Genomic DNA, 27,827 nt, shown 5'->3' with positions numbered 1-27,827 from the left:
CGTGTCCAGGGTGTTTCAACCGCCAGCAATCTATCAGTCCTAGGGTATCCAGAAAGCCCCCCAGCCAGTTCTGGGCCCGAGGGAGGTCCCTAGGGGGGTATCGATCCTCAACACCGGAAACCACGGCATTAAAGTCCCCCCCCAGTACCAACACCCCCCCGGGAGCCTAAGCAGCAGGCGCCCCAAATCAGCGTAGGTGGCCGTCTGCAGGCCCGGCGGCACGTAGACCGCGACCAGCGAAATCAATCTACCCTCCCACCTCCCCACCAGCGCAGTGTAGCGCCCTCTGTCGTCGTGGAGCACCTCATCCACCACCAGCGGGAGAGAGGTCCTGACTAAGATGCCCACTCCCCTCGAGCCAGAGGTGAAACCAGAATGGGCCAGGAGGCGATATCCTCGTCTGTTCATGGCATGAAAAGAGTTCCCTATGAGGTGCGTTTCCTGCAAGAACACAATGTCAGGCGAAATACGTTTCAAGAACTGCAGGACTACCCCCCGCTTTATCCTGTCCCCCAGCCCATTCACATTCCAGGAAAGAAGTCTCAGTCCCCTACCCCCCATCCCTCCCAGCACAAAATATCCCCCTCCTGGGGAGCACAATCATAATAGCACAGCAAAAAATATTACCCCGCCTTGTGAAACAAACAAACAAACCCCAACCCCCCCCCATCAACCCCAACAAAACTCCCCCCTCCCTGCACCCCTGCGTGAGCCCGAACAGCCCCCCCAACATGCAGTGTGCCTGTCGCCCCAATATGAAGAAAGGACAAGAAAAAACCCCAGAAGGAGGAAAGGGCCCCAGCAAGCCCCCCGCAACCTCCAAATACCACGGGGCAAAGCGTTCCAAACTGGAGTCCAGTGCAGCCACAGGTGCAAAACGTTACCAATACAGTCCATCACCAGGATCACAGTTCCATTCCTACTCCGTCAAACCCTCTCCGCTCTCCGCCATCCGACCCTCCCGATCCCGACTCTTGGGCAGGGCATCCAGCCACTCTCCCACCACCTCCGGCCGGTCGAAGAAGTGGGAGCGACCATCCAACTCTACCCGCAGCCTAGCCGGGAACAGCATCGCATACTTGAACTCCATGTCTCTCAAGCGCCGTTTGATGGCCGAGAATCCCATCCGTTGCTTTTGAACCGCTTGTGTAAAGTCTGGGTAAAAGCTAACATTAGAGTTCTCAAATCGTAATGGCCCAGCCACCCTCGACGCCTGCAGGATAGCGTCTCTATCCCGAAAATTAAAAAGTCGGGCAATGATAGGCCGCGGGGGGGGGGCACCCACCTTGGGCGCACCCCCCGGGATCCTGTGGGCCCGTTCCACAGCGAAGAACTTGCTCAGCCCTTTGGGTGCTAGATGAGTCACCACTAGATCCTCCACAAAAAGATCCACAGCAGACTCCTCCGACCGTTCGGGCACGCCGATAATGTGGACGTTGTTCCGTCTGGCCCTGCCTCCGGAGTCCTCAAGGCGACGCTCGGTCAGGTCACTGGCGAGCTGCAACCTCCGCACCATCGTCTGCAAGGCGGCCACATCTACCGTTAGGCTCGACGCTGCTTGGGTCAATGAGTCGACCCGGTCATTGGTTTTCGACAGGTCCGCTCTGACCAAGGTGACATCAATCAGCACCGAGTCCAATTTGTTAGCCAGAGTATCCAATTGCTGGTTCACAGTCACCTTCATCTCCTCAATGGCCCCCATGACATCCAACAGGGTCAATTCGGATGATGCGCCCGAGGCCTCCTTGGGCGGCTCAGGCGATTTACGCGATCCACTAGGGGATCCCTTTGGCTGTGCATAGCGGTCCATATTGTTGGCCTGGGAATAGGCTCCCCTCCGGGTAGATTTGGGTTTCAGTTTGTCGCCGTCCACTCTCGTCGTCATCGTCAGCGATCAGCAAGGTCAGCACCCTCCAGCACCCGGAGGAAGGCCAGGAGATCCGGGCCGCTAACTGAAAGAGGCCCGTTTACAGTTCAAGACTAGGCCTTGCACTCCGTACTCTGCGCAGCTCTCCCAATGTCCCACGCATCAGTCTCGGTAGCTCAACTCGAAACCGAAAGTGAAAGCATGGGGTCCGGGGCAGGCCCAGCCTGGCATGCCGCTGTTGTTCAATTCGCAGCCGGGCACTTCACCAACCAGAGTTCGGCACCAAGGCCGGAGAAGGCCGCAAACTTCAGATCGCCAAAAAACACGTTCCCGGAGTCCAATTTTGATTTGGAAAACGAGTGGCACCTTAGCGCAAGATCATAAACAAAAGCCGATCGAAAAAATCAGGATTATGACAGGATAGACGTGGGAGGTTGCGGAGGCCCTCGGGAGCCACAAGCCTACGCGGCCATCTTGGTTGCGCGCTAGGCTCCTCCCCCCCAAAGTTCCACTTTTAGTAAATCAAGATGCCATGGGTGTGCATGTGCATGGCCTCAGATTCCGGATGCTGTTTGAGAACTTATGAGCCACTGTGTACTAGCCACCTTTACAGGAGAGAGTAGTTAGAGACCCAAGAATAATGCAGCCACAAAGTGAAGACGGTGGTCTAATGGATGCCTCATATAAAATCATTTAATGATATAAAAAATATGCCTTTCATGGGTGAGGCGGTTACCTTGCCACAACTCCTGCAGTGGTGTTTTCTTCTTATCACTGTAAATGGAGCCTTGCATGCTGTGCAATCACCGCAAGCTTCATCAGGTACCCACTCGGGAGGATCTGCGAAAAACCAAACCAGATGAAACACAAATCAAAAACAGTGGCATAAATGGACAAGAACAGTTCATTTATCTATACAGAGCTTCAAACCTATTGTCTGTGGACTGACTGTGCAGCTATGCCATCTGACAAAAGGCCAGATAGCACAGTTAACTAGGTCAAGAGGATGTTGATCTCTACTTATGACACAGTGGGTGTTGGTCTCGTTTGATTGTGGAGTACTGACAAACAGTGGTTGTTTAGTAGCCTGTTTCAAGGAGTTAAATCCAATGCATAATAGACATTCATCCACTTTTCAAAATCCACCATCACAAATGGCTGTAACAGATACCTTCATTGACAGATGGAAATGCCTGGAAATAAAAGGCAGAGGAGATCGGAGGTAAAAAAGCCACAAATGGATGCACACACATGGCCTGTAAAGACATATGCCCATCACCTTCAATGGGGATTCAACAGTTAGTGTGAGCTGATGGAAGGTAAATGTGTGAAGGCCCACCCTTCTACTTTACAGTGCATTACTTTAGCCTGGGTGAGAGTTTGGGATATAGCAGTAAAAATCTTCTCTCCCAGCTTTGACATAAAGGAATAAGGAACAAGAGGAAAACAGAATGAGCTCTGAAGAACGCCCCTGCAGCCAAGTATCTAAAAGCGGCACTGCTTTAAAGTGGGCTCAAACCAATATAAACTACAAGCCTCTGAGCTATTTTGGTAATACGGGCTTGAAAGTATGTCTCTCGCTGAGCAAAGATCAAGCATCTCCTCAATAGCTTCAAATGGTGTAAGTGACTTTCAAATAAAAACTCATTTCAATTTTAAGATCCTCATTTTTAGCGGGGATGCCATGAACATTTACAAATTAATAGTGCTAAAATTCAAAAATACTTAACACAACTGAAGAAATAAAATAAGGCTTAGAGAGAATCTTCTGCAGTGATGACAACAAGCTTATAGGTATGCAACACAAAGAGAGTGCAGCTTTCAGACTCAGTCAGCAGATATGACACACAACCAAAAATATAAGCGACCTTTACAGAGCGAACAGTGCATTCTATTAGTCAATACATTTCAAAACCCATAATATATAACATCAACTGTAAGTTTTCTGCATGGTCGCCTCAGATTGTTTGCCTTTTTCTGGACCCAATTTTTGCTGGTATAAGGACTTGGTGTCATGTGTCATTGCTCATCAGTCACACATTCTGTGTGCTCTGGCCCTAAAAAAAAAATTGGTTTCATCCATTGGTAAATTTAACTGTCCTATAAAACCATGGAATATGGCACAGAAAACGTACCTATAATGTGGAAGTTAATAGTCATATGTGGACTGCGGTGTGTATTTATACCACCCACATATATGACAAAGAAGGGCACCTCTGTGCACTGGGTTGCAGCTTAAAGGCACTTCAGTGACACATGGTGGCGAAAGGTGCTGCAATCATGTAGGAAAAACCTAGTTTTGAATATACAAGAGTCTCCCCTAAAGTGTGCCTTGCAAGTCCATAGGGCTGATGTAAAAAGACAATAGAGCGCAATACATACTGCGGTTTGTGTGCTCTCACAGTGAACTTGCTTTCTGTTCAGTGGCATGACTCTCCAGTAGATTTGGTCCCAGGAATCCAGAATCTCCTGACCAAGCTACCATTCACTGGTGCCTGCTTTTGCCTTGACTCTCTGGACTTGTGGGGCACAATGCTGTGTCTCACTGCCCAAAATGTTTTCAATTCTGTTTCCACTGATTGCTGGCACCATCTGCAGCTCTGATGCTCAGGTGTGCAGGGCATCACTTCTTGCCTCAATTTGCTTAAAGTCCTCATCTTACTAAATCAATTTTGGCGAGTGACCCAGTATTCACTATGTTTAGGGACGTTTGATTCTGCATATACTCTGAATCAGTTTACTGTAGTGGCTCCTCCCCATTTGGCCTAGAGTGAGCTGCTGGCATACCCCAATCTCAGTTGGGGCTACAGACTCTTTTATTGATCTTCCGTCCTGATGATGATCCACATTTTGAAGGAATTGAAACATTGGCATATCATAATATTTCTGTCTTTATTGAGGATATATTTACTGAATATAGCTACAAACATGAACACGCCAAACCCAGTGTCATTACCATACTTCTGTATATACACATGTTGGAACTGAGTTGATGTCAATGTGTGACCACTAGAGCACTGAGCACTGCTATCTCTTTATTACAATTATTCATCTTGATTTTTATAAAAATATTTTGCATTTGTCTGTGGCACAGTACTCATGATTTAGGCTTTCTTCTGTAGTAATCTTTTATCGCATATTCTTTTACTGGCTTAACCCGGTTATAAATTATAGTACTTGTTGTATTTGTGGTTGTAAGACCACAAGGCAGGATGCAAATATGTAAAAATAGGGCATACTACATATTGAGGTGTGTGTGCACTCACAGTGAAGTAAACCCAGAAAGCTATTTCACTGTGTATGCTATATTAGATGTTTCCATTAACAGGCATGAGTGGAATTCAATTTTTTATTTTGTACCTCCTCTTCAGAAAATGGTACAAAAATGCTTCAAAGTTATTTCTTACTTAATATTCGCATTCTGATTTAGGGGTGAAAAAATATTTTTGATATCTTAAGTGGAAAAATAACTTTATAAAAATTTACTTTGTACTGCCTGAGCCAAAATTGTCCTAAAACTAGTTGTGCCACTCAGCCTCAGGGCTACAAAACACATCTTTGTCTGAGAGAGATACAAATGCTGGTTATGAGGACATTATGCTGCCTCTGAGCCCAGGAAGAGCAAATGGTGTTAACTTCTGAGCACTTAGCAGGAATTATCTATATAGGGGTGGAAAGGAACAATTAGGAGATCAAAGGGCAGCTTTAGCAGTACCCTTTTTAACTTGGATATGCCAGGGAGGGTTTTCCCCATTTATTACCAGGATCTTTCAAGACAACCAAGCTTCCGATACAGTAGGGGGAAAAAAAGATTGGCCCCTGTCAAATGGAAAGAGAGCTCATTTAAATATTGGCCAAGAAGCTTAAGACAGGCTAGTCTGGTGGTATACGGCTTCTGCCATTTTGAAACAGGGACAGCAGGGGTTGAGAATTTCTGTCGCTCGACGCCCAGAACATATGGATTTTTATCAAAGACAAAAAGTTTTAAACTCTATTTTGTCCGACGGATAAGCACAGATTCTTTCCACCCCTTTCACCTACTATAACCTCACTATCACTTATTTTTAACGAGCAGCCTAAAAATCCTTGTCTGTATCGGTTTTCACGCGTAAATACAGTAAACAGAACCAGCACTGAGGCGACTCTGATCACAATCCATGAGAAACGTAGAAGCAAATCTCACCAACGGAGAGAAATGTTCTACAGGCTCTGATTGGCTCGAAGCCCGAACCTGTACCCTAGGTGGAGATTGGCGGTTGAGTTTAGGAAGCTTGTGGACTTTTTTTTTTATTTCTATTGTTTGCAGTGCAAGACAAAAAACATACAACTCAAGAAAAAGAAAGCAGGAGAGTGACTCGGATTAACATTGACATATTAGACCACATGTGTTTTTTGATGCATTTCTACTTAATAGCAAATCGCTACGATACAAAGAGCTCCTGTCGTTAATATATGCAGCGCCTCAAGTGAATACTAGCACTACAAAGGGTACCTCTCTCACCACAAATAAATCATTAATCTTTTAGTCTTTAGAAGTCATGTTTATTAGCTCTGAACTGTATTATTTGTAACTCTCTCATATTCATTGAGTTTTTTCCTTTCTTGACATTAAAACATACACCTCAATATCTTTTTTGATCTTTACAAAAAACAATGTAGACACATCTTGCAGTATTTACATATTACACAAACAGTACATCTTAGTGTTTTGAAGACAAAGTTAATATGTGACAAAACTATACCTTTAATATAGTGTTAAACAAAAAACATAAATGAAAAAAATGGGAGAGACTCCTCTGTCCTACAATCTTTTGTGCGTTACCGGGACCTGTTCTATTTAGACCCTCGAAGCTTAGTACTTTTGGGGTCCTGCGGGGGTCAGAGTACTAATCTAGAACTCTATGTCTGTGGTTTTTTAGTCAAGTCCAGACACTACTCTGTTCTGTGCGTCTTTTCTTTTGTGGTTACTCTTGGCCTCAAGGAGAACAAAAGCTGACATGTTTCAACCTTCATAAGTGGACCAGGAAATGTTTTAAGTGAAGGTATTCTTCAGGGCATCTCTAATTTCGTGTAGGACACTGCAGCTTTCCGGTCGTTGTGGTCTTTTTGGACCTAAAGGGATATAGCTCGGGCAGGGATGACAGGTGCCTGATGGTTATTTTCTCCAAACTTCATCTCGCCTCAATGATCAGGGACAGGAGTGTTTTTTCTCAGTCATTAATCTATATTAAAGTGTCATGACTGATGGAGGGGATTGTGACTATCAGAACATTTTACAGCTGCAACATCTGCATGCCCTTTCCATTTCCAACGGCAGTCAGGATAATGTTCTTTATTTCGCTAAATTTAAAAATCCTGCACCAACAGCTTCATTCAACTTTTCATTTGAACTGCATCAGCAACTACCATGGGCCACTTTTCTCAAACCCATGTTGCTGGAAAAAAATGAAGTAAATTATTGGTATTTGTTTTTCAAGTCAAAGACACCAAAACACAGTTCTCTTTGTTCCCACTTAGTCTAGTGTCCCCCAAAAAAGAGATCAACTTATTTTTTTGGCATTATCATGGTGGCTATTGCCACTTCAGATGACCATTAACAAATTACTTTTGGGCGTTCTTTCCATGGCAATAATAGGTGGTTGGGAAGCAAGTATTTCCCACTCTGGCTGCATTTCTACTTTGTGAAGAAGTCTTACCACTGGCAGCCACAGCTCAATTCACATGTTGAAAAAGGAGTTCTAAGCAGCCTGAGGTGTGGGAGTAGGTGGTAAGGGAGTAGGAACAGTCGCCACAAAACAAGAGGGAGATTTTGAGCCAGTGTGCTGGAGAATGAATGGGAACGGGCCTCTGGTGTGGACATGAAATGGAGTCTGTGGTGACAGGGGTAAGGTGAACTAGAATGGAGCGTTTGTTAAAAGAGTAGAGGAAAAAGGAGCATGTAGAGTAGCTGTGCAGAAAGAAGAGAGCCTGCTTATGGTCAGAAATTGGAAGAAAAATAGGTATGTAGCTAAAGGTAGGTGGCTGATACAGCAAGAGTTCTGGAGCCGACCTGTGGTGAAAGACTGGAAGCAAAGGGGGAATGGTGCTGCTGGTGACAGAGTGGATACCATAAGGCAAGCTTGGACCGGTGATGAGAAAATGGCAATGAAAGGAATTGAAGAGAACACAGCTGGTATGCACTCAATTTAAATATATGTAACAACAAATTCAACCAGTAAAAAGAACTTGTTAGTTTTGGTGTGCACCTGAAGAGGAGGAACAGCTCAACCCCTACTGAAACAGTCCGAAAGCTAAGACGATTGCCGTAGCCTTCAAGTGCACTACTCTGAGGCACTCCAATGGAGTAAATCACATGTTACTTCTAAAAGTAATCAGATATCACTAATACATACAAATTTTTAGACCACAAATATGAAACATAAATTTTAACAGTGAATAACAAAGTAATGCAAGAAGAATAATTGATGGCTCAACAAAATCTTCTTTTATTGAGCAAATTTCACAGGTCTCACAAGGAGTGCTTCAATCAGTTGTGAAGAATGAAAGTTAACAGTGTTTCACAGATTGAGGTGAGTCCCAATGCATTTCGGGCATAAACAACTGCCCTTTTTCAGGGGAATCTATAAATGAATAAACATAATGACTCGGTATATATCAGACAAAATCTGAGGTAATACGAGTATAATGAGAGCACACACGTGGACACTATAGAAGTTGCCAATGGTAACCAACAAAGAGAAGACGCCAAGGTCTTGTAATCACATGCATATAAATGAAAAAAATAAGTGCTGACCCTTAAGAATGTTGAAAAAGTAGACCACCATCCGAACAGCACAACATAATCATGAATTATAGTAGGGAGATTGTCTGTGCCAAAGGAGCATATCAGTTCGGAAAATAAGTGAATTAAAAGTCCTACAGAATTCTGTGCGTCTCACCACGTGTGTCTTTGGTGCAAACGTCATGCGATGTATAATAATGAAAAAAAACTCCTGAATACCTGGAAATACTGTGACTGCACTACCGAAATGGCAATGCCAAAGTTATTCCTGTCACACTGAGAAAGAAAACAGAACCCATGGAGTCAGGTATAAAACATACCATGTACAACGTGAAGGTGCTCTACAAACGTGTAACAACTCACCACGAGAAAACCACAAAATTGACTGATAGCCGAATAATTAAGGCTGGCTCTCGAAAAAAATCACCAGGTCCACGTGACGTGAATGACCAAAAGATAAAATAAATTCCAAACGGTGAATACAACTAACCGCAACCAGGATCAAAAGGCAGACTAGCCTTAGCCAAAACAAAGAACAAGGAGAACGTGTTCACCGGCAAGTGGTACTAGACCACACCGAATGCAGGTAGAAATAGATAAGTCGACCGCAGCTCTTCAGCTAGAAGCGTCTGTGCTCATGTTCGTGCAAGTGGTAATCAAACGCGTAAGAACATTAACCTGGAAGTTAAATGGAGAGGAACAGTATTAAAGGCACAGTGCTTCTTATTTAATCCGCGTAAAAGCGTAACCCGGATGTTAACAACAATATTAAAGGCCTCTTGTTTAATCCGCGAGTGAAACTTGACAAGTCAAATAAGTGACATGCAAAAAAGCATAGTGAACAAAAACGTGTTGAAAATACAGTGAAAAAGTGTGGTTAATGCAAAATCGAACAACGTAAGTAGTGGTGATGTATACCCAAGGTGATGTCAATCGGCTTTCTATGTTTCATGTGTAATCAAAATTTAGTAGTGAAGTATACAATCACAAAGGTGTATTTGCTAGATATATGATCACAATGTACTCAAATTACAGTTTGTTGCACAGTGTGCGCAGATAACAATGAATAGATGGTATTACATAAAAAGGGTGACATTGATACACATATGACAAACTGGTGATAATACATCAACTCCTAATTATGGATAAAAATATTGTAAGCATGACAATCAACTTGTTTGGTAATAGACCTTACATATCCGTAATCAAATGATGGAACTGGGAAAACACATAAAGGAGAACAATTACTGTCCGTAAAGAAACGTCATAAGTAAATTCCATGATTAGCAATATAAAAAATCACACAAATGTAAAATACCCCAGAAAGAAAAGAAGGGGATGATAAATATGTTATGTCCAAGACCTAATGGAAAACATAGTATGTATTATCACCAGTTTGTCATATGTGCATCAATGTCACCCTTGTTATGTAATACCATCTATTCATTGTTATTTGGGCACACTGAGCATCAAACTGTAATTTGAGTACATTGTGATCATATATCTAGCATGTACACCTTTGTGAATGTGTACTTTGTTGTTGCTGCCGAGGTTTTGCCACTTGCTGCACCTTCTTACCAGAACTCTTGTTGGCTGTAGTACCCTGGTGGGACGAGGTCCCAGGGTTAAAATCACCGCTTTGCCACCGCTAGCACTCGGGAGGAGGACTTCAACTCCCAGAGTGCCATCTTCCAGCTCCAGCGAGTGAGGGGGAGGCGTGTCACTGCGCATATAGCGCTGCCTCTCCCTCCGCGGCGCGGGTCCCTTTGTTGTTGCTGCCGAGGTTTTGCCACTTGCTGCACCTTCTTACCAGAACTTTTGCTGGCTGTAGTACCCTGGTGGGGCGAGGTCCCAGGGTTAAAATCCCCGCTTTGCTGCCGCTAGCACTCAGGAGGAGGTCTTCAACTCCCAGAGTGCCATCTTCCAGCTCCAGCTGCCGCGAGAGAGTGGGAGGCGTGTCACCGCGTATAAAGCGCTGCCTATCCATCAGCGGGATGCGCATGGGACGCAGCCCGGACCAAGGGCGGGCCCGTCAGGGACCAGAAGAGACTGGACTTGGCCACCCCTCTGAGAACAGGTTATTGATAGATCATGTGGTAAGCCTAACTGCTAGTACTAGAGGCTGTATACAATTGGAGTGGGATATATGAACCATTGAGCAGAACTGTTGTAACACTTGTAAGTCTTGCATTACCCTAGGCGCTGTAAACGCAAGGGTGCTGCTGCCACCTTGGATGCTTTTATTATTAGAGCAGAATCCCTATTAACCCACGAGATACAAATAGCAGAAAGGCGCTTACCCCTCGATCCTGCTAACTTACCCATACACAGACAAACATGTTCACCTAAATCGATTGATACTTTGCAAGCAACCACGTTGAGACCCACAAGAACGGTCCTAAATGTGCCACCGCTTCTCGATATTTCAACCACTTCCTTATCTGTGGTGCCAGATGATTTAAATAGTATAACCAGCCCAGACATGGCATCTAGACTACGAACACTAAGATCAACAGTAGGGTGCAAGGAGGAAGAACAACGGGTAAAAAAGAGAGCTAACCCTGGTATCAGGAAATCGAAAGTAAAGAAAGCAGGGGGAGCAGGTCATGCGGTAAAACCTAAATCACCATATAGATGTCCAAACGGTAATTAAGAAATCGGTTAGCACACAGACTGAGGTCGATTATGCTCTGCACTCCCCACAACTGGAAGTAATTGCTGGGAATATAGAGAGAATTATAAAAATGTCCATAGAGTCTGCACATGGGGTTATGCTAACTCAGATCGACGAACTTATGAACGAGAAATTTAGCTCATTGGATAAGAAGATAGAGCAGTTGAACACCACCATAGGCCAATTGAAGAACAGTAGTGGCACTGTCTATTCTAGTGTTCATGAAGGAGGGCACCAAACTACTCGACCTCAATTACCAACACTACCACCATCACAAGCGGAGGGCCCAGTTCCATCTGGCAAGGGCAAAACGACCGATATGAGTAATGTGGGTAGGGATACACCTATGACAAATTTCCACACTATAGCTAATAACAGGGTGGGTAGCACACAGGGCAGGCCACAGACAGGACATACATGAAAACCAAGGGAGCTTGTTTAATAGACACTCTGCACAAACAGCTCCTGACGGATCAGGAATCCATTCTGGCTAGGCAGTAACATAGTCTCAAATGCACAGACTTAATACGTAACACTGATGTCTAACGATTACTCCCCGCTTCATGTGTCTATGTGCTAATTTTAGCTGGGATCCCTGTTCTAAGAACAGAACAGAAAGAATCTTGGTGTAACCTATGGAATAAAACAGTCAACAGTTTTGTTTTGGCTAACAAAATTAATTTTTTTTAACCCATTAAACACTGAAGATATTCTCATGGTTCGTAGGGTAGGGTGGGTTGGGGAATCCTCAAAGAACATAAAAGGTGATTGCGTGGTGATAAACTTCAGACACCCCCAGATGGTTCGGAACCTATTAAATATGTGAGAGGAGATTTCCCCTCGAAATACTTGTGATTGCGCTCTTCCCATAGGATACTTTTATAGACCACCCTTTGGAAACAGTGTCAATGGTGTGGACACTCTTGTTTCACTTTCCAATAGATTCGAGGGACTATCTTCATTAGATACTTTAGATCACGGTTACTCATAGTACGGCCCGCGGGCCGCCAGCGGCCCGGCAAGCCTTCCTTGGCGGCCCGCGGACCTTACAGACATCCTACCTGTGTTTTAAAAAAAATAAATAGTGTTAGCAAACACTGCCGGGTGTAGCAGCCCGGACTCTGAGACTCTGCTCTGTGGGGGCCGGGGGATTCCAGTGATTGTCAAAGTGGAGATGCAGGGGCCTAGGAGTTGAAATACAACAAAGCTTATTAGCATGTAAATGGTCTTTTAAAGACCTGTGAAGTACTCTGGTGCGGCTGTGTGTGCACGCTGGGAAGCTGTCTCAGTGCGGCTGTGTGCGCACGATGGGAAGCTGTCTCAGCCGGGGCTGAAGACTGACACACACACGGGGTGATATGACAGAGGGTGACGGAGGGAGGGAGAGGGAAACAGAGGGTGACGGAGGGAGGGAGAGAAACAGAGGGTGACGGAGGGAGGGAGAGAAACAGAGGGTGACGGAGGGAGGGAGAGAAACAGAGGGTGACGGAGGGAGGGAGAGAAACAGAGGGTGACGGAGGGAGGGAGAGAAACAGAGGGTGACGGAGGGAGGGAGAGAAACAGAGGGTGACGGAGGGAGGGAGAGAAACAGAGGGTGACGGAGGGAGGGAGAGGGAGGGAAACAGAGGGTGACGGAGGGAGGGAGAGGGAGGGAAACAGAGGGTGACGGAGGGAGGGAGAGGGAGGGAAACAGAGGGTGACGGAGGGAGGGAGAGGGAGGGAAACAGAGGGTGACGGAGGGAGGGAGAGGGAGGGAAACAGAGGGTGACGGAGGGAGGGTGAGGGAGGGAAACAGAGGGTGACGGAGGGAGGGAGAGGGAGGGAAACAGAGGGTGACGGAGGGAGGGAGAGGGAGGGAAACAGAGGGTGACGGAGGGAGGGAGAGGGAGGGAGACAGAGAGGTGCAGTCTGGGGGAGACAGAGAGAGGGAGACAGAGAGGTGCAGTCTGGGGGAGACAGAGAGAGGGAGACAGAGAGGTGCAGTCTGGGGGAGACAGAGAGAGGGAGACAGAGAGGTGCAGTCTGGGGGAGACAGAGAGAGGGAGACAGAGAGGTGCAGTCTGGGGGAGACAGAGAGGTGCAGTCTGGGGGAGACAGAGGTGCAGTCTGGGGGAGACAGAGAGGTGCAGTCTGGGGGAGACAGAGAGGTGCAGTCTGGGGGAGACAGAGAGGTGCAGTCTGGGGGAGACAGAGAGGTGCAGTCTGGGGGAGACAGAGAGGTGCAGTCTGGGGGAGACAGAGAGGTGCAGTCTGGGGGAGACAGAGAGGTGCAGTCTGGGGGAGACAGAGAGGTGCAGTCTGGGGGAGACAGAGGTGCAGTCTGGGGGAGACAGAGAGGTGCAGTCTGGGGGAGACAGAGAGGTGCAGTCTGGGGGAGACAGAGAGGTGCAGTCTGGGGGAGACAGAGAGGTGTAGTCTGGGGGAGACAGAGGTGTAGTCTGGGGGAGACAGAGAGGTGCAGTCTGGGGGAGACAGAGAGGTGCAGTCTGGGGGAGACAGAGAGGTGCAGTCTGGGGGAGACAGAGAGGTGCAGTCTGGGGGAGACAGAGAGGTGCAGTCTGGGGGAGACAGAGAGGTGCAGTCTGGGGGAGACAGAGGTGCAGTCTGGGGGAGACAGAGAGAGGGAGACAGAGAGGTGCAGTCTGGGGGAGACAGAGAGCGGGAGACAGAGAGGTGCAGTCTGGGGGAGACAGAGAGAGGGAGACAGAGAGGTGCAGTCTGGGGGAGACAGAGAGAGGGAGACAGAGAGGTGCAGTCTGGGGGAGACAGAGAGAGGGAGACAGAGAGGTGCAGTCTGGGGGAGACAGAGAGAGGGAGACAGAGAGGTGCAGTCTGGGGGAGACAGAGAGGGGGAGACAGAGAGGTGCAGTCTGGGGGAGACAGAGAGGTGCAGTCTGGGGGAGACAGAGGTGCAGTCTGGGGGAGACAGAGAGGTGCAGTCTGGGGGAGACAGAGAGGTGCAGTCTGGGGGAGACAGAGAGGTGCAGTCTGGGGGAGACAGAGAGGTGCAGTCTGGGGGAGACAGAGAGGTGCAGTCTGGGGGAGACAGAGAGGTGCAGTCTGGGGGAGACAGAGAGGTGCAGTCTGGGGGAGACAGAGAGAGGGAGACAGAGAGGTGCAGTCTGGGGGAGACAGAGAGAGGGAGACAGAGAGGTGCAGTCTGGGGGAGACAGAGAGAGGGAGACAGAGAGGTGCAGTCTGGGGGAGACAGAGAGAGGGAGACAGAGAGGTGCAGTCTGGGGGAGACAGAGAGAGGGAGACAGAGAGGTGCAGTCTGGGGGAGACAGAGAGAGGGAGACAGAGAGGTGCAGTCTGGGGGAGACAGAGAGAGGGAGACAGAGAGGTGCAGTCTGGGGGAGACAGAGCGAGGGAGACAGAGAGGTGCAGTCTGGGGGAGACAGAGCGAGGGAGACAGAGCGAGGGAGACAGAGCGAGGGAGACAGAGCGAGGGAGACAGAGCGAGGGAGACAGAGCGAGGGAGGCAGGCAGAGGGAGGGAGGCAGAGAGACAGAGGGAGGGAGGGAGGGAGACAGAGGGAGGGAGGGAGGGAGACAGAGGGAGGGAGGGAGACAGAGGGAGGGAGGGAGACAGAGGGAGGGAGGGAGACAGAAGGAGGGAGGGAGACAGAAGGAGGGAGGGAGACAGAGGGAGGGAGGGAGACAGAGGGAGGGAGGAAGACAGGGGGAGGGCGAGAGACAGGGAGGGAGAGAGACACAGAGGGCGGGAGACAGGGACGGAGGGAGAGAGACAAGGAGAGAGACAGGGAGAGATAGAGGGGGGAGAGACAGGGAGAGATAGAGGGAGGGAGAGAGAGAGAGACAGAGAGAGAGACAGAGGGAGGGAGACAGGGACGGAGGGAGACGGAGGGAGACAGAGGGAGACGAAGGGAGAGAGAGGGAGGGAGAGAGGGAGGGAGACGGAGGGAGAGAGGGAGGGAGACGGAGGGAGAGAGGGAGGGAGACGGAGGGAGAGAGAGGGAGGGAGAGAGAGGGAGGGAGAGAGAGGGAGGGAGAGAGAGGGAGGGAGAGAGAGGGAGGGAGGGAGGGAGGGAGACAGAGGGAGACAGAGGGAGGGAGGGAGACAGAGGGAGACAGAGGGAGGGAGTGAGGGAGACAGTGGGAGGGAGGGAGACAGAGGGAGGGAGGGAGGAAGACAGAGGGAGGGAGAGAGACAGGGAGAGATAGGGAGGGAGACAGAGAGAGACACAGAGGGAGGGAGACAGGGACGGAGGGAGAGAGGGAGGGAGACAGAGGGAGAGAGACAAGGAGAGAGACAGGGAGAGATAGAGGGAGGGAGACAGAGAGAGAGACAGAGGGAGGGAGACAGAGGGACGGAGGGAGACAGAGGGAGACGGAGGGAGGGAGACGGAGGGAGAGAGAGGGAGGGAGACGGAGGGAGAGAGAGGGAGGGAGACGGAGGGAGAGAGAGGGAGGGAGACGGGGGAGAGAGGGAGGGAGACGGAGAGGGAGGGAGAGAGGGAGGGAGACGGAGGGAGAGAGAGGGAGGGAAGGAGACGGAGGGAGAGAGAGGGAGGGAGACAGAGGGAGAGGGAGGGAGACGGAGGGAGAGAGAGAGGGAGAGGGAGAGAGACGGAGGGAGAGAGACAGAGGGAGAGGGAGAGAGACAGAGGGAGAGGGAGGGAGGGAGACGGAGGGAGAGAGAGAGGGAGAGGGAGAGAGACGGAGGGAGAGAGACAGAGGGAGAGGGAGAGAGACAGAGGGAGAGAGAGGGAGGGAGACGGGGGAGAGAGGGAGGGAGACGGAGAGGGAGGGAGAGAGAGGGAGGGAGACGGAGGGAGAGAGAGGGAGGGAAGGAGACGGAGGGAGAGAGACAGAGGGAGAGAGAGAGGGAGAGGGAGAGAGACAGAGGGAGAGACAGAGGGAGAGGGAGAGAGACAGAGGGAGAGAGACAGAGGGAGAGGGAGAGAGACAGAGGGAGAGAGACAGAGGGAGAGGGAGAGAGACAGAGGGAGAGGGAGGGAGGGAGACGGGGGAGAGAGGGAGGGAGACGGAGAGGGAGGGAGAGAGAGGGAGGGAGACGGAGGGAGAGAGAGGGAGGGAAGGAGACGGAGGGAGAGAGACAGAGGGAGAGAGAGAGGGAGAGGGAGAGAGACAGAGGGAGAGAGAGAGGGAGAGGGAGAGAGACAGAGGGAGAGAGAGAGGGAGAGGGAGAGAGACAGAGGGAGAGAGACAGAGGGAGAGGGAGAGAGACAGAGGGAGAGAGACAGAGGGAGAGGGAGAGAGACAGAGGGAGAGGGAGGGAGACAGAGAGGGAGGGAGACACAGGGAGCGAGAGGGAGACAGCGAGGGAGACAGAGGGAGAGAGACAGAGGGAGGGAGACAGAGAGAGATAGAGGGAGGGAGACAGAGAGACGGAGGGAGGGAGGGAGACAGAGACGGAGGGAGGGAGGGAGGGAGAGGGAGGGAGGGAGAGGGAGGGAGGGAGAGGGACGGAGGGTGACAGAGGGAGGGAGACAGAGGGAGGGAGACAGAGGGAGGGAGACAGAGGGAGGGAGACAGAGGGAGGGAGACAGAGGGAGGGAGACAGAGGGAGGGAGACAGAGGGAGGGAGACAGAGGGAGGGAGACAGAGGGAGGGAGACAGAGGGAGGGAGACAGAGGGAGGGAGACAGAGGGAGGGAGACAGAGGGAGGGAGACAGAGGGAGGGAGACAGAGGGAGGGAGACAGAGGGAGGGAGACAGAGGGAGGGAGACAGAGGGAGGGAGACAGAGGGAGGGAGAGAGACAGAGGGAGGGAGAGAGACAGAGGGAGGGAGAGAGACAGAGGGAGGGAGAGAGACAGAGGGAGGGAGAGAGACAGAGGGAGAGAGACAGAGGGAGAGAGACAGAGGGAGAGGGACAGGGTAGAGGGACAGGGTAGAGGGAGGGGGACGGAGGGAAGGGGGGGCAGAGACAGAGGGGGGGAGGGGCGGGGAGGGAGATGTGTGTATGCCGGGTCTGGTGGCCCAGTGGACGAAAGCATCTGCTGCAGGGACCTGTGTTCAACCTCATGGTCACAATTGTTTTTTGCTTTAGCCCCACCCCTTCCCCTCTGACCCAGCCCCCACCAGTGAGGCCCTCGGCCACAAACCACACTGTAAATTTGGCCCCCGAGAGAAAGTTTGTGAGTACCCATGCTTTAGATTGACAACAACAATCCTTACCTCGCAGAGTGATCAATGGCCTCGTCACTCCTCAGTTAAATGACTACACAGCCCAGTCACTCTCTTTGTATGTACAAAACGTAAAAGCCCCACAGCGTGCTCAAAGGGTTGATAGGATTCATGAATCATCTAAACAGGTGGGAGTGGGGTCTACACTTAATTTACAAACCCCTCCTTTAGAGTGTCAATTTCATCTAATGGTAACACGGAAAATGGCTTACATTTGATCATAGAACCAAGCAAGCAGATGGAAGTACGTCTTACCTCGTGGAACGTAGCAGGGTTAAATATGAACCTAACAGACATAGAATGGAATGAATACACAGAACAGAGTGATATCAGCCTCCTGCAGGAGACCTAGTCATTGGAAATCCCCCATAGAGTGGGATTCAAGACATTTAGTGTGAATGCCAGCTCATCAGCAAAAGGCAGGCCATCAGGGGGCCTTGTAATATGGATAAGGATTACCCTTGAAATCGATATAGTTCCACTGTATATACCGTCACAGGACATGGTTGGTGTAAAAATAGTCACACGGGATGGTAAAGATTTATACCTAATTAATATTTACAATAGACCAAGCCCTGCTACTAAAGAATCATTAGTAATAGAACAGCTGGATTCTTTTCTAAGCACATTAGGGCCAAAGATGAGGGTAATTGTTGGGGAGAGACCTTAATTGTAATTAAACACAGAAAAACACGATGTTAAAACCCCCCTAGAAGTACTGCCAGAAAAATATATGTGGCTCTGTAGTGTATTAAAAGCCTAGAACCTGTGAAAGGAAACCATTCAACCAAGCATTTCTGATATCGGAGCCTTTTTTGTCAAATAGGCGAGGCGAGCATGATAGTCCCCCAACATCAACAAGCATTTGCAATGCAATAGGTCTCGCATTTATACGAGTTTGAGCTATTGGCATTGTAATTGACAATGCTTTTTATTTAAGTTTTTTTTTTTTAAACATAAATAAAAGGCACTGTCATTTACAATGCCAATAGCTCAAACTCGTATAAATGCGAGACCTATTGCATTGCAAATGCTTGTTACTTTTATGCAACTAACAACCATTGACAAAGCCAATAGTTCTGGCTTGTTGTAGGTGTAACGTTACTTGTTCTAAGTGTAACGTCACTTGTATTATATATCTGGATGCAATGACACAAGCAACAAAAATACCAGTCGTGCGGCACATTATATTCAGCACTGATTTTTAGTTTGTGTTTTAAGCCACGCATTTTATTACATTAAACACCCTTTTGGAGAGACCCCCATAGTTTTTACATCCCACTTAAAGCTCTGGAAACAACACCATGTCAAAGTCGCCCCACGTCCAGGCACTGTGCATCATGCATGACTCATGCCTTCCACTTTTTCAGATTGCCTAAGTGCAGGGGCATAGAGAACCCCACCCCACCCCACCCCTTGCTTTAGGAACTACAGCGAGGGTGGAGTTCTTGATGGGTCTCATAATTAATGTGAAAAGGTGAGTGAATAAGTAAATGAAGGGATAGGTGGAGGGATGGGTGGATAGATGAGTGAAATGATGGATTGATGGATGAGTGAAAGGATGGATGATGGGTGAGAGAATGGGTAGATGGATGAGTGAAATGATGGATGGATTGATGAATTGGTAAGTGAAAGGGTGAATTGATGAATTGATAAGTGAAAGGGTGAATGGATGGACGGATGAGTGAAAGGGTGGATGTAAGGCTGGATGAGTGAGTGAAAGGGCAGGTAGATGGACAAAAGGATGGATAGATGAGTGAAGGAGTGAAATGGTGGATGGATGAGAAAGGATGGATGGATGAGTGAAAGGATGGATGAATGATTGGTTCAATGGATGGATTCATGAGTGGATGAGTAGATGGATGGGTGGGTGGATGGAAGGATTGATGGCTAAGCGAAAGGGGATTTGAAAGAGAAAGGGGGATGGATAAATGAATGACTGAATGGGTGAATGGGTAGAAGGATGAGTGACTGGATGGATGAATAAGTAAGTGAAAGGATGGCTGGATAGGTAAATGGCTGGATGGATGAGTGAATGGATGGATGGATGGGTGGAAGAGTGGATGGATGAGTGTACGGATGGATAGGGTGAAAGGGTGGATGAATGGATGATGGATGAGTAAAAGGGTGGATTGAGGGATGGATGAGTGAAATGATGGATGGAAGGATACGTGATGGATAGGCTTGTAAATGGATGAATATGGACATGGATGGGCACATAGATGGAAGGACAGAATGAATGGTGAAAGACTGAATGATGGATGAAAGTATGATTACACATTGTAAGCCCCATTATCTTAAGCAACATTTCCTATACATTGACACTCACATTTATATGAGTGATTGTCTCTATATAATATGTGTGTGTTGTAACGCACTCCAACACTCTGCCCCACATACTTGGGATGAGTAGCACTATAGAAGAAATTAAATACACGTGAGAGAGGGTCTATGTGAAGATGAGGGGCGCCATTGGAGGGTGGTATCAAGGCCGGCCTGGCCGAACCGGGCATTGGGCGTTTTCTCTGGGAGCTGGAAAGGTGGGGGCGGTTTCGTTATCACAAAAAGACCTGCACATTTGCTTAAAGCTGGGCGCACACTGACAAACCATGAAGTGCACAATTGTCTCAACCTAATATAAACTTAATTTCACTTGTACTTTAGTAGTTGTCTATTTACTTACTTATATACTATTGCGCATCCTTCTCTGATGTGTCTGTAAAACGTACCTTTTGTCCTGAATTTTGACCCCCTGTCCTGAATTTTTGTCCTGAATTTTGACCCCTTCTCCTGAATTTTTACACTCACTGTCCTGAATTTGCACCCATGTCAGTTGGTCACCCTAGCCACAGACAAGAGTATTAGAAACTGTTAGTTAAATAGAAAGTGCGCCCAAGAATTTTTACCCTTTCATTCAACAATAGATATGAGCATTGCGTATTTTTATAAAGAGCTTAATTTTGGGATTGGACCCATTTCTAAGCCTTTGGCTTCTGCTTTTAGCATTTTAAACAACTAGGCCATAGGGCTAAGGTTCTGTCTGCCAAGGATCACGCTATGCACCTAAAAGGGGATGCTGGGATTAGAGTTCCATAGTGGCCAATGTGGTTACTGGACTCGCCCCTATTTCATTTAGCGGGGTGTTCTTGCTCACAATACTGTTGCTCTTCATGCATTTACCACCGTTTCACATTTGAATAACGCTCCTAAAATAGAGCTTCGATATTTTCACAGCGTCAATGCCTGTGTCCTGCTGTTTCCAAAGGTTCCCTAGTTTGATAGATGAGAGGACGGAATGTAAGTTGAGGCGTGATGTGCCCAGGATCACACATTGTACGTCGCCGGAGCAGCCGTGATTCTGGTTCTATGTGTGGCACACTGGCTGTAGGCTGGGCAGGGTCGTCAGTGGTGGGCCTGGGGCAGGTGGGCATGGGTTGAGCCGCCAGCGCAGGATGCCCATGTGTGCCCGTTTCTCATCTCATCCAGTTTGCTGTCTCCCAGGGTCCGACTGCCAGAATCCAGCCATTTGCGAGGGTTGCCAGATGCCCATCTCGGACCGTTTTCTGATGAGGGTGAACAAGTGGTCCTGGCACGAGGAGTGTTTGCAGTGTGTCAACAGCCCCTCAGCACCAGCTGCTACTTCCGGAACCGAAAACTCTACTGCAAATAGGACTACCGACAGTAAGGAGCATGTTAGAGCTGGCATCAGCGTAGCCCCATGCCAGCTGCCTGCGCCTGTGCCCACTGTGCCAGGGCTGTGCCGCTGCGCTCTGAACGCCTTCCAGCGTCCACTACCCACAACACAAACCGCATCACCAGTCCTTTATTACACACGGGGCTTTCACAACACTTCTGCAACCCGCGCCTCCTTGTGTCATGTGTGTGCCCGGAGGTCCTGTTGTATTCACTTGTATAGCGCACAATGCAGTTCGTGATGTGTTGTAGCGCTTTACGTCTTGGAGATAGACAATCGTGAAGCAGCCCCATTGCAATAATCTGGAGTTTACCCATCACCCCTGCTTAAATTGTGGGGTGCAAAATACACAGCAAGGCATGGGTAGTGTATATGTACCTTTAAGGGTAGCTGTATGTATGCGGTTAGGTTTTGTACGTATACGGTTAAGTTATGTACATACGGCGAGGTTGTATACTTGCGGTTAGTTTGTGTAGGTATACGGCTAGCTTGTGTACATATGGCTAGGTTGTGTCGCTTAAATCTAAACTTTTCATAACGCCACAATTATGGATAAACACATGATAGCCTCCATAAACTTTAGTTGGTAATGAAATTGCCTGCCAGAGAAAGGGCGAATTGATTTAATTAGAAAAAGTTTTTACTGGACAAACATTTTTTGAATTATGAATGGAGCGGGCGTGCTCAGCGTTTAACATAGGTTTCCGTTTATACTGCAGCTGGAGTCGTGCAAAGTGGCGCCTCGAAGCAGAGTCCCTAAAGCACGGGTCAGTATCAACCCGTAGGCACGTGCCTCTGTAGGGGCAACGAGGGGTCATCTGGCGATACAACTCTTTCGTTTGAAGTTTATGATAGAACAAGAAGAGGAGCGGTGTAAACTTACTTTCGGCGATGTGCGCGGCTGCCATAAAAACACAGCAGGGCACTGGGAGGCCGTGGGCCATATGGTGGTTTTACAGTGTGACTGTCCTACATAGCACGCTCTGTGGCAGCCTCAGGAGAAGGGGGATGGGGGGGGAGCAAGGAGAAGAGCGGTGATGACAAGTATGAGGTGTTGTGCAGCCTGGGGATTGCGGGAGGGGTGGAGGAGCAAGGAGAGGAGCTGCGATAACGAGCGTAAGGTGTAGTGCAGCCTGGGGGTGGGTGTGGGAGGGGGAGGGGTGGAGGAGCATGGAGAAGAGCGGCGATAACGAGCATGCGGCCGGCCGGGAAAGTGAAAGCAAATGGTGTGCAGGCTGCCAAATGGTGCGCGCGCCCGGCACACATGCACAGTAGTTGGCGGCCTGAAAGCACTCGTTTGCACTTCCAAAAGTGCTTACTATAAGTCTCGCCAGAACAGCGCTAAAGCGCTGTCTCAGGCGAGACCTAAAAAACGCTACGCGGATCTACAGCGCGTAAACTTTCAGACTCAGCATGTCACTCACCCCGGAGCCTCGCCCAGGAATGCCCGGTCGCTTTCTCATGCATGCGCGGGGATATAGCCACCCTCCACCGCATATGCGCATTGCTCACTCCCTTTGACGCGCATGTGTAGCGCGCTTACACCACCAGTTCCATTGCGGGGACGCCGGCCCCATTGGGATCATCAACCTCCTCACGAAATTCTTCACGTCAGCTGCCATTTCCGCAAAGCCTTATTTGGGAGGCCAAGCACTCCCCCGTACCTCGAACATACCATGCGCTGAGGACACCGGAACCCGCACAGCAGCTCTGCATTTAGCTCTAATTAGCAATTATCCCCTCACGCCCACACTATAAAACCGGACGCCGGCTTGCTCACATTACCGGCGAGGAGCGCAGGTGCGCTGACCGAGGCATAGAGGCGGAGACCACGTCAAGTGACAGTAAGAGTATGAATGCTTTGTTGAATGGTTTCCTTTCACATGTTCTATGCTTTTAATACACTACAGAGCCACATATATTTTTCTGGCAGTACCCCAAGGGGGGTTTTAACATCGTGTTTTTCTCCCAAAACTACATTTTCAGCATTGGACCTAAGGGGTCTCCTGCCCTCTCCCTCCTATAGGGCCATTCTGACCTCATTTAGGGTAAGCATTGTGGAGATACTGTCTCCATAACTGGTGCAATGATCATTGTCACTAAATTGTCACAATAGAACCATGGTGATTGTGGCAGATTTTGTTTACGCTGTTTGTGTCCTATGCTATTTGACAGTTTGTAAATTTGTTTTATCTTTCAGGCTTTAGAATTTAGCCATTTCACAGTGGAGTGTGATCCTCATAACCCCACTGAGTGGAAATCCTCTCACCATAGTGTGGTAAGAGTGGAGCCCGGTCTTCTTCTTCTTTTTTGCTATAACGGTCCTGATGAATGCCGCGGACCCAACTGGGCCTACAGGCAGAAACATGTTGACCTCATTGACAGCGGTGGGGGGGGGGACAATAATATCCCCATTACACCGGTCACCTTATTTTAAACTACCATATAGATACCAGCACAACCTGTACAACATGTAGCATGACACCAGGTGGTGTGTGAGACCAGTCCTTCACTTTTTGTGAGATGCCTGCACTCTCAAACTAATACTGCACTAGCACTAGCGACACCACACTGGGAGCGGCTACATTGTGGTACATAGTTTATGTTGGAGGCTGCCGTCTCCCAGCACCCCGTGCCTCTGGTTCCCTCACCCCAGATTTGGTCTGGACTTTGTGATTTCACATTACAAGGAAGGCCTAGAGGAGATCATGAAAATTGATCAGAGCAGGGATATCCCATGGTTTAAACACGTATCGTGGATGATGAAGTTGGGCTTATCTCACTACTGGGATGAACCATCTCAGTTGACACCAGCTTGTAAGAAATTGCTAAAGCCTACCTTCTGGGCATTTATCAACAATAGCGTGCTATATAGCTCTTTTACGGGGTCCTTAACATTAAAAGATTCCTCCTTTTTAGGTCTCGCCTAGCTATTGGGTTTACGCAATCGCTCTGCGAGACTAGTAAGAGGGGCATTTCAAAGTGCTCCCAAAAGTGGATTGCATGGCGAGCACGCGCACAATCACGTGCATCGTGCCGCCATGCAATCCGTTTGGGGAAGCGCTTCAGCCCACTGGCGCGTGCACGTGTAGCCACAGCCTCGGCATCATACTTCAAAGGGTCTGCTCCCCCGTCTGGAATGCGCTCCCCCGCCACAGCATGCCGAGAGATTGTTTCCTCATGGCGCCTCTCACAACTGTCCCTCCCCCACCACAGGGCTAGTCTCACGGACGCATTGCCATCCATCGATTTCACTTTCATGCCCGTGTTCTCTTTGCCTTTCAGCACACAGCCCGCCCTCCCCCTCCGTGTTTTCTTGCAGCTTTGCCCAGATCTGAGTCTCAAACAACCAAAGTAATAAGTTTGCGCTGCACGCTTTCTGCGCTTACAAAGTTAACATATGCAGCGCTCATTCCCTTTTCATCCTTCTAAGGTCGATAACATTAGCTCCATTAATTCTGCATCTAAGGATTTAAATAACCATATGTTTTCTTGCAACTTTAGGCACTTCACACACACAGCCCCACTGCTCACACACACAGGCATCAAGGCAGCAACAGAATGCTCTGAGCCCCACCAGTGTTTGCCACACACACATGCCTCTCGCATCTCGTGTTTTCTTCCAGCTTTGGCCCGTGTTCTCTTTGCCTTTCAGCACTCAGCTTCCCCGTAACCACCATTTAACTAACATCCTGCCACACTCATTCGATGTTCATCCTCGCTTTCACTTTAATGCCCGTGTTCTCTTTGCCTTTCAGCACACAGCTTCTCCGTAGCCACCATTTAACGACCATCCTGCCGCAAACACCATTTAACTACCATCCTTTTAGTTAAAATAAAAGAATTGCCTCCAAGGGTTTAAGGAACCATAGAAATACAAGGCAAGGCAACATACACTCCGAATGCCACTCGGAGCCACATAATTACATGCCACATAACTACAATGCACTCAATACAACAGACACTCCAAAAACCAATCAGTGCCACATAGTTACACACCACATAATTACACAGCGCTCAATGCCACATACACTTCAAATACCACTCAGCGCCACATAATTACACACCACATACTTACACTACACTCAATGCCACATGCACTCCAAATAACACTCAGTGCCAATTAATTACAATGCAAACAATGCAAGATACACTCTAAATAACACTCAATGCCACATAATTACACGCCACTAAAATCAACATACACTCCACACAAAACCACTCAGTGCCACATAATTATATTCTACATAATTACACTCTATCTATCGCCCTCACTCTCTATCTACCGGACTATTGCACTCTATCTATCGCATCACCACAGCATCACTTAGCACCACCACAGCATCACTCAAGGGCACCACTACATCACTATGCGCTACCACAGCATCAATTAACGCCACAGCATCACTCGACACCACGACAACATCACTCACCGCCACCACAGTATCAATCTGTACAACCATTCAACAACAACTGGCTCTAATATGTTCTCTCAATATTTAGGCTTTATTACAAATGGCACAAAAAAGATGATAATATTTAACTTCTGTTCTTGGATTTTAGGCGCAATTAAATACACTAAACATAATCTTCACAAGAGTTATTAACAAAAGTTTAAACGATTGCCATTATAATTTACATTAACTTTTATTTAAGTATTAATTATTTGCAAAAATTAAAAGCCATTGTTATTTGTAATATCAATACATCTAAGTCACGTAAATACAACACATATTGCATTACAAATGCTATAGGTGTCACATTTGCAACAGTTAAAACTATTGACATTGTACATGAGAAAGCTAATATTTTCAATACCAACACATAAATAAAAAATTAGTCAATTTACAAAACAAAAAGCTCAAACTTTCCAAATGCGAGACCTATTGCATTTCAAATGCTTGTTAAAGATGTAGCACAGTTTGAACCCTTTTTTGACGAGGTACGTCCTCAACTAGCGAAATCCTTGTTCATGAAATATCAGATATGGGGTGCTACAAACAAATGCCAACAAATCCAGATGGGGCAATAATCATGATGGTAAAAGTAGCGAACTGTGCGTATTATGTCCAAACGAGATCAAGGAAAACGATCTACATATGCTATTCTTCTGTCCCACATACGACACCTAGGAAAAAATGGATTAAGCCAGTTTGTAAAAACTTGAATGCTAGATGTTGTAGTGAGGCGGAACGTATATTGAAGACAGATACTTCACAATTGATTGTTTTCAGTGTAAGCAGATACTTATTTAATGTGAGCCTTATAAGAGCTAAAGTTGGACTGAATCTATAATAATTAAGGATTATGCAAAATTCTATAATTGTTTTTTTTAAAGAACTCTGCACTTGCACTTTATGATCTATGGTTGTTTATCGGGAAACCGTGATTCTGAAATGGCTCATTCCAAGTTACTGCATAATTGAAACCATTACGCAAACAGCATTGGACGTATGTATGGATAACATTTTTATGGATTTCAAAACAATGTCGCCTTATTTAAATGCCTAGCTTTTATCGTTTTTTATTGTATTTATTGTAGCATATAAGCTTTTAACGGCATAGCTGGAATAGATCATATATTTGCCATCTTATTAAATGTCCCTATTGTGTTATACTGTAACTAATAGACATATCATTTTTATTCCAAATGGAAAGTGTCCTAAAATGTATCTTTTATGGTTGAAATCGACCGAAATAAAGTTTGAAATGAGATTGTATACTTCACTATTACATTTTGATTACACATGAAACATAGAAAGCCGATTGACCTCACCTTGGGTATACATCACCACTACTTACTTCGTTCGATTTTGCATTAACCATACTTTTTCACTACGTTTTTGTTCAGTATGCTTTTTTGCATGTCACTTATTTGACTTGTCAAGTTTCACTCGCGGATTAAACAAGAGGCCTTTAATATTGTTGTTAACATCCGGGTTACGCTTTTACGCGGATTAAATAAGAAGCACTGTGCCTTTAATACTGTTCCTCTCCATTTAACTTCCAGGTTAATGTTCTTACGCGTTTGATTACCACTTGCACGAACATGAGCACAGACGCTTCTAGCTGAAGAGCTGTAGTCGACTTATCTATTTCTGCCTACATTCGGTGTGGTCTAGTACCACTTCCCGGTGAACACGTTCTCCTTGTTCTATGTTTTGGCTAAGGCTAGTCTTCCTTTTGATCCCGGTTGCGGTTAGTTGTATTCACCTTTTGGACTTTATTTTATCTTTTGGTCATTCAAGTCAGGTGGACCTGGTGATTTTTTCGAGAGCCAGTCTTAATTATTCGGCTATCAGTCAATTTTACAGTTTTCTCGTGGTGAGTTGTAGAGCACCCTCACGTTCTTCACGTTGTACATGGTATGTTTTATACCTGACTCCGTGGGTTCTGTTTTCTTCCTCAGTGCGACAGGAATAACTCTGGCATTGCCATTTCGGCAGTGCAGCCACAGTATTTCCAGGTATTCAGGAGTTGTACGCACAGAATTCTGTAAGGACTTTTAATTCACTTCTTTTCCGAACTGATATGCTCCTTTGGCACAGACAATCTCCCTTCTATAATTCATGATTATGTTGTGCTGTTCAGATGGTGGTCTATTTTGTCAACATTAAGGGTCAGCACTTATTCTTTCATT

At 47.5% G+C, this 27,827-nt stretch overlaps 1 protein-coding gene across 2 annotated transcripts in view; it reads right to left on the bottom strand.

The window, feature by feature from the left end:
• ZFYVE28 (zinc finger FYVE-type containing 28) overlaps positions 1 to 27,827 on the bottom strand; it is a 932,593-nt gene that overhangs the window by 42,337 nt on the left and 862,429 nt on the right. For both annotated transcript variants that reach the window (XM_085642546.1, XM_085642547.1), the window contains exon 13: positions 2,604 to 2,707. In XM_085642546.1, coding sequence (XP_085498672.1) covers positions 2,604 to 2,707 — 104 coding nt within the window. The remainder of the gene's footprint in view (positions 1 to 2,603; positions 2,708 to 27,827) is intronic.

The sequence above is a fragment of the Triturus cristatus genome, chromosome 2_2, assembly GCF_964204655.1.
Source record: "Triturus cristatus chromosome 2_2, aTriCri1.1, whole genome shotgun sequence".
NCBI lineage: Eukaryota > Metazoa > Chordata > Amphibia > Caudata > Salamandridae > Triturus > Triturus cristatus.
This window is presented reverse-complemented; position numbering and strand designations above follow the sequence as displayed.